Source organism: Cucurbita moschata, unplaced genomic scaffold (genome assembly GCF_002738365.1).
Source record: "Cucurbita moschata cultivar Rifu unplaced genomic scaffold, Cmos_1.0 Cmo_Scf00037, whole genome shotgun sequence".
NCBI classification, from domain to species: Eukaryota; Viridiplantae; Streptophyta; class Magnoliopsida; order Cucurbitales; family Cucurbitaceae; genus Cucurbita; species Cucurbita moschata.
The window spans coordinates 1,106,694-1,114,017 of NW_019268553.1; the positions used below are offsets into that span (position 1 = coordinate 1,106,694).

Sequence of the window (7,324 nt, forward strand, 5' to 3'; positions counted from 1 at the left end):
ATTAAAATAATGTAATTTCTATTTAATTTATCTTTATAAATTTGAAAACTGACTATTATTTTTTTATTATTATATTACATTACTCTAAACATTATTATTTTAGTTTCGTGATTTTGATTATCAAATATTTAAAATATCTAATTTATTTGATAAATTTTTTAAATAATAATTATTATAGTCCTTATTTTAAATTTAGTTTTAATAAATTATGTTTTTCAATCAAATAATTTTAGAAAAATAACATAGTAAGAATAAAAATAGTAGAATTTAAAAAATTCAAAATAAAAATGGATTTAAGAACAAAAATTGAACATTTAAACATTTTTTTTTTAAAAAAAAGGAAATAAATAAAAGAAGGTTGGAAGTAAATTGTTGTAGAAATGGAATTGAATGAGGTTAATTAATTAAGATGTTCGCGTCATCGCTGTGTCCATCCCAGTAGTGAAGAAGCCCACGTGGATAGTGGATAAGCTGAAAGAGAAGAAAAAGCGAAGAACTGAAGAAGCAAAGAAGGAAGACAAAGGCTGCTTGTATTTAAAGCGCTTATTAAACCTTCCTTGCCTTTCTGTGAATTCATTCCATTCCTCTCCCTCGCGACCCTAAACCCTCGCGTCCACTTCTCTCCGGTCGGATTCCGCATGAAAATCCGCAAGAGTTTCTCTTCAATCTGAGCCACTCGAACAAAGGAATGTATAGAAGCAACAATGTGGCTGCTAGGATCTTCAGTCGCCAAATCGCCACTCCTCCTCCTGGAACTAGCGTGAGGATTAAGATTGTTCATATGCTCTTTCGCTTGTTTTTGTTTTTCTGTTTGTGTTTTCTTTGTTTCGCATTCTTCTTAATCTTGGCGGCTTTGTTCTATAGTTTCATTGTGCTCGGCGATTCTATGAGAACATAGTTCCGAATCATACTGTTTACGACGTTGAGTGTCCGGACCATTCCTTTCGCAAGTTCACCGTTGACGGTCAATACCTAATTACATTCAGCAGGAATCATCGCGATTTGATTGTTTACCGCCCGAAATGGCTATCGTTTTCGTACAAAGGAGATGAAATCGATATGTTTCAGGAACTTCCTTCCAGTGCTCAGAAGTTTGAGAGCTTCTTCAACCTGATTTATTCCGTCTCCCTCGCTTCCTGCAATGAGCTCATCTGTAAGGATTTCTTTCTGTACATGGAGAGTAATCGATTTGGGATTTTTGCTACCTCTACCGCTCAAATCCAAGATGCTCCGGCCGTCGGTGGTGCTGTTCCTGGAGTTCCTTCTATAGAGAAAATTACGTTTCATCTCCTGAGGTCAGTTCTTTGGTTGTGCTGTGTGTTTTTCTTTTTCTTTATGTCTGCGGTGTGGTTTGATATAATTTGTTTTATATGCTTCTTATGGAGCTTCTCTCTCTGTGTTCTAACATCCAAAACATGTGATAGATTGGAGGATGGAGAAATTCTTGACGTGAAGGTGTTCGTCAATGATTTTGTGAACTTGGCTCACAATACGGGCGTCTTCCTCTACGATGATCTATTGGCTATTGTGTCGCTACGCTACCAGATTGTACACATTCTTCAAATTAGAGATTCCGGCCACCTTGTTGACGTACGAGCTATTGGCGCTTTTTGTCGTGAGGATGATGAACTCTTTCTCAACTCTAGCTCTCAGGCGAGTAACATTATGGTTTATACTTCTTCAGTAGTATAGATTGCTTCTTAAAAACCGATCTCTGCATGATTATATCTTTGACTAGATGAAAAATGACATATAATCTGTAATCCTGCCTTCATGCTTCATGTTATTACTACCTATCTTCAAGTACTTTTCCGCAGACTAAATACTGCCTTTCATCTGACTGATCTGTTCCTTTTGACTTTGTAACTGTGTCAAGGAACTACGAATATCTCTTCCTATATGCACTACGTATATCTATTCTGAATTATGCATGTTTCACTGCTTCTTAGTCTCTTTGCTAAATTTTTATTCCGAAGATGATGAATTACTTTTCAAGTTCTAGAGCTCAGATGATTTAATTTACGTACTTGCATTCTGGTTCATGCTTCCTCCGGCTGTCTAGGGATTGAAGTTTTATGAGAACACAATGCCTGATAAGAACTGCTATGTTTATTCGAGCGTATTCTTTGACTAGATAAAGAATAACAATGATATGTTCAACCGTCATCCTTCATGCGTCCTGCTATTTGCATCTCTCATCTACTTGTTTTTGTGGAATGAGTACTGTTGGTCAATTTTTCATCTCAGCTGTTTCTTAATTTTTGTTATGTTTCTGCATATATATGTTCTGAATCGTGCATGTTTGACTGCTTTTAAGTATCTTTGCTTTTTTTCTTTTGACCTGATTGAATTGCTGTTCGTAGCCATCAATATTGATGGGAGTTTCTGCCTGCTACTTGACTCACTTAACTGAGTGCACACTACTCTTGGTGTATCTATGCTTTTTGGCCCTAGATTTCATCCATGGAACAATTACCTATGAATTTTCGACTTATTTATGACAGTGCGTGGGGGTATCTGAAAGAAGCAGATTGCTTGCGGGTAATGTTGAGAATGGTTACCATCATAACGAATCAAACACTGACAATTCTTTTCTGAGTGGTCTCAAACAACGCTTGCTGTCATTTATATTCCGCAGAATATGGAATGAAGAAACAGATCATCGCTTGGTTGGTTATATGTGACTTCTAATTTCAGTTCAGCCGTCTCTGTCTTGAATTTCTTCGTATTTTATGTCTGATTGGAATTGTTTGTTCAAGCATTCTTTTGTTTAGTTCCTCTCTTTCTTTTTACAGAGGGTTCAGTGTTTGACGAAGAGTTTCTACTTTCATTTTCAAGACTATGTCGACTTGATTATTTGGAAGGTAAAATCTCTACTTTTTGTTGGAGTACAATCTTTTTTTTTGTAATTTTTTTTTGGGTGCTGAGCAAATATCGGATTTATATCGAATTTATTTGCATATCATCATCCTTCCCTTCTATCATTATTTTGTGTTCTATGCACACATGATGTGTTCCAAGTTGTTTACAGAACTCCTGACCAGGTACAATTCTTGGACCGGCAACACTTGCTGCTCAAGCTTGGGAGTGTAGATGGAGGGGTGAGTGCTTTTTTCTCAGTCAGTCTCCATTTCAAAATACTGCCCCACTATCTTTTTCTTTCCAAGACTGGGTCTAGCCAAACCAAAATATTGACAATCTGTTGTGATAATCCAAATTCAGCTATTGCAACAAAACCAGTTTTTAAGAATCCCAGATAAGTATGCTTACTTCTACAAGTGATTTTCAATTCTAAAAGGTGTTAGGCTTGCGTATTAGGTTAGTTTTCGAATCTCAAATCCACAAATAAAAATAGAAGATATAGGAGCGGAGCTCGAACTTTCTAAGCTCATTGTTTTTCATAAACTAAAAAGACTATGAACTTGGACATCCCAAATTCATGAGAAAAAGGTTATTGCAGCTTACAATATACCTAGATGATCGGGCTAAAGAACCTCTTAATAAAGCATATTGGTGTTGTGAATTCTGTTATGGCTTTCATCTGTGCAATAACCCTCATGCCTTCAATTGTGATTAGCAAAGCGCTCTTTCTTGGAAATTCAGTGTTTATAATTTCTCTTTACATTTAGGTTTCACGAATGGCCGATCACCACCGGGCATTTTTTGCTGTGTATGACATGGAGACCACTGAAATTGTTGCTTTTTATCAGGTATGACCTCGTTTCTCAGCTGTTCCGTACTTTATCAAGTAATTTACCCTTCATGTCTAATTCGTATCATTCTTCCTCTAGAATTCAGGAGACGACCTTTACCTTCTATTCGAGCGTTTCTGTAATCACTTCCATGCAGCATCAAGAAATTCATTGTGCATGAATTTCATATCGTCACACTCCAATAACATTCATGCTCAAGAACAACTAAGAAGCTTGAAAAATAAAGCAGCCAGCTATTCACAGGTGAACCTTCTTTTGCATCTTCCATACATTATTTTTCACTAAATCTCATTAAATTGACTCAACTTTCACAGTTTGTGAAGAAGATGCTCGTATCTTTACCGTTCAATTGCCAATCACAGAGCCCATCTCCCTACTTTGACCTCTCTCTTTTTCGGTATGACGAAAAGGTTTGTATTTAAACTTTTTCTTTTTCTTTTTCAATTTACTTCATACTCATTGCTTGTTTTTATCTGATTCGAAAGACTATTATTTTATGGAAGCCTTAAAAATGGTGGATATCACAGAATTCAACGGACTATTATCTTCAGTTTTAATGAACACACATTCGAATCATTTACTTATTAAAAAATTGCATCTATATGGCCCATTTATAATCAATATTTTCAAATTTGATCACATGTAATCTTTTTAGCCACATATTTATTTATAATTAAAAAAGTTTGCTATCAAAACAAAACTGATGTGGAAAGTTTTTTTTTTTTTTTTTAGTTAATTGTTTATTAATGTACTTATTTAGTTTATCTCATGGGAGCAAAGGTTGATGTGGAAAGTTATGGAGTGAGTATTTAACACGAAGTTTTATGAATTTACAGCTGATATCTGCAACCGACCGTCACAGACAATCAACGGATCATCCTATAAAGTTTATTTTAAGGCGGCCACCTTATTCCCTCAGATTCAAAATTAAATCAGGTAACATTATCAAACTTCTCCTATGCATCCATCTCATGTCGTCTGCCTTTGCTTCCACTCTTAACACAAACTTTTTTCCTTTTCTTTTATCACTATTTAAGCTTTCGTTTCATATAATTCTTTCACTTTCTGCTGATACATAATCAATCATTCATTCTGCTTTTTATTTTTGTAAAACAGTTCCGTTTTTTAAAAAAAAAAAAATAATTCTGAAAAGCATTCAAGTCAATTTCAGAGAAAAAGATGTCTCAACATTGCCCCTTTTTAACGTTCTTCCTCTAATTTCCGCTCTCCAACTTTTTTCTGAAACTCCTATTTATTTTATTTTATTTTATTTTTCTCATTTTGCAACTTTATTTTCTCCCACATTTTCCCCCTCAATTAATTTATTATCCAATCTACTTCGCATAAAATGATTAAAAGAATGGTCATTAAATACGCATTTTTGCCTTTTTAAAATCCAACAATAAATTAGCAAAAAATCTTAACATTATCGAGGTGCGGTCGAACAATTTCCCGTTTTTATATATATATTTTTTTAAATCATGATTTTTTTTTTCAAAAGGATGAGCGGTATACTTCGCTACAAAGCCTCTTTTTATTTATTTAATAAATATGTTTGAAATTCTAAGTTTTTTAAACCAAATTTCAAAAAACAAATTACTATTTCTCATAATCTCTTTTTTTTTTTTCTATTAGAAAATTAACCATCTTTAAAATATTCTCTCCAATTAGGATTCCTCCAAAAGTCGTAAACTCTCCCTTTCTAAATTCTTTTGTGCTAAACTTTGCCTCTATGTGATTCCTTTTTTTTTTTTCTCATTGTTTGAACTTTTATATATTAAAAACTAAAACATAAGGTTATTTTTCGAGAAAGAACCCCCCCTCCCCTCTAAAAAAAACCACAAAATTGTTTTATAACAATAGAAAAAAAAAACCAAAAAAACGAAAAAGCTATTTAACCAAAAATAATAATAAAAGAGCTTATAGAACTGTCTTAAATGTTTACTTCAGTGTACTAAAATGCATTCTACAATGGAAATTCGAGAAGTGCGCTAAAGAGTGCTGTTTGAATATGTAAATTTATAGAACTAGGTGAAATGAATTTTTACCTTTTTTTTCAAGAAAAAAAAGGAATAAAGACCCAAATTTGATTTAATATAATGTTTGAAGGAAGAAGAAATGAAATTGTAGCTAACGAAGGTTGAGTTTTTGGAATGAATAGGTCCAGAAGGTGGGATAACAGATGGACGAACAAAGGGGATATCAACTTTTCTTTTCCATCCATTTTTGCCACTCGCTCTCTCCATCCAACAGACAACCTACGTACACCCTTCTGTTATCAATATTCACTTCCGGAGATAAAAAAATTTTTTAAAAAAAATCCATTTTTCATCTTTCAATACCAAAACTGTACATTAAAAAAAAAAAGTATATATGTATATTTAAATCCTCCGGCACTTTTCTTTTCCAGTCATTATTATGATGCAGCTTTTTCAGGTCTTCATTTTGAAACAGTGTTCATTATTAAAGCTTAACTTCAATCTCCATGCCCTGTAGTTGCTATCATTTCTGTTCCTTCCCTATTTTCTTCTACCATCTTTTTCCATAACTAGTTTTTGACTAAACTTTTAATTTAGATGAATACTTTTTAGATCTTAAAGATGCCTAATGTATCAATTTCTATTAAATATACACCAAGTAAAGTGTAGAAATTTATTTTATGTATTTTTAAAACTTAAAATTTTAGAATTAATGTTTATTAAATTTTAAAAATGCTTAGTAGAAAATTTATTTATGTAATTTTAAAACTTTAAATGTAGATTTAATGTTTCTTAAATTTTAAAGATGCATGATGAATACAATGCCTATTAAATTTGTAGAAATTTATTTATGTAAATTCAAAACTTCCAATTTAGATTCAATGTTTCTTAAATTTTAAAATGCCTAATGAATACAAGGTATGAAATGTCCCATGTGAAGTGTGTAAATTTATTTATTTTAAAACTTTAAATTAAAGCTTCTTAAATTTTAAAGATTCTTAATAAATACGATGTCTATAAAATCTAATATGTAAAGTGTAGAAATTTATTAAATATTATAATTTCATAATATATTTAAAAATTATTTATATAAATAAAAAATTATTTGTTATACCTCAAAAGAATCACTCATACTGCATCAAATTAATGGTTGAGCCGTCAAATCTGATGGACTTTCAATTGCCGGATGATCAAATTTTCTGCCCAAAGGCCAAATCTATCAAATGTATAAAAGAATATCACTCTATAAGATTAAACTAAATTACTCTGATTTGACTTAGATTTTGAACGTTATAACAAAACAAAAAGGAAAAAGAGTTTAATTTTTAAAAAACTGCAAACGTGAGTGGATTTTGACATTTTTAAAATTATCTCTACTCTAGTTTATGGTAAAAGTTATCAGTTTCCACCCATCGCGTAATAGCAAAAGAAGGAAAAAAAAAAGTTTGCATAACATTTTCATTTTAGTAATATTTTCAAATGTCCAAATTTATTCTATAATTACTTTCAATAAATCTTTAGAAATCAAAATAATATTTGAAAAGAAAAACTTCCATCCAGAACAAAAAAAAAAAAAAAAAAAAAAAAAAAAAAAAAAAAAAAAAAAAAAAAAAAAAAAAAAAAAAAAAAAAA

The 7,324-nt window shown here is 31.8% G+C and overlaps 1 protein-coding gene across 2 annotated transcripts; it reads left to right on the top strand.

Annotated features, from left to right (window-relative positions):
* The first annotated feature begins 480 nt into the window (after positions 1-480).
* LOC111432074 (light-mediated development protein DET1-like) lies at positions 481-6,194 on the top strand. 2 transcript variants are annotated; one of them, XM_023068875.1, is made up of 11 exons: positions 486-760; positions 865-1,295; positions 1,425-1,653; positions 2,505-2,669; positions 2,796-2,864; positions 3,045-3,101; positions 3,630-3,710; positions 3,792-3,956; positions 4,028-4,123; positions 4,550-4,649; positions 5,875-6,194. In XM_023068875.1, the coding sequence occupies exons 1-11, from the start codon at positions 689-691 to the stop codon at positions 6,012-6,014; spliced, it is 1,605 nt and encodes a 534-aa protein (XP_022924643.1). In that variant the 5' UTR covers positions 486-688; the 3' UTR covers positions 6,015-6,194. The 2 variants fall into 2 exon arrangements, with proteins under 2 accessions (XP_022924642.1, XP_022924643.1); XM_023068874.1 differs by lacking the exon at positions 5,875-6,194 and having other exon boundaries at positions 481-760; positions 4,550-4,807.
* Positions 6,195-7,324: the final 1,130 nt, after the last annotated feature.

Excerpts from the sequence above, each read along its gene's own strand:
- LOC111432074 (XM_023068874.1), top strand. The coding sequence starts at position 689 with ATGTATAGAAGCAACAATGTGGCTGCTAGGATCTTCAGTCGCCAAATC. Across the intron at positions 1,654-2,504 it reads TTCTCAACTCTAGCTCTCAG|TGCGTGGGGGTATCTGAAAG; the intron begins GCGAGTAACATT and ends TATTTATGACAG. Across the intron at positions 3,102-3,629 it reads TTGGGAGTGTAGATGGAGGG|GTTTCACGAATGGCCGATCA; the intron begins GTGAGTGCTTTT and ends CTTTACATTTAG.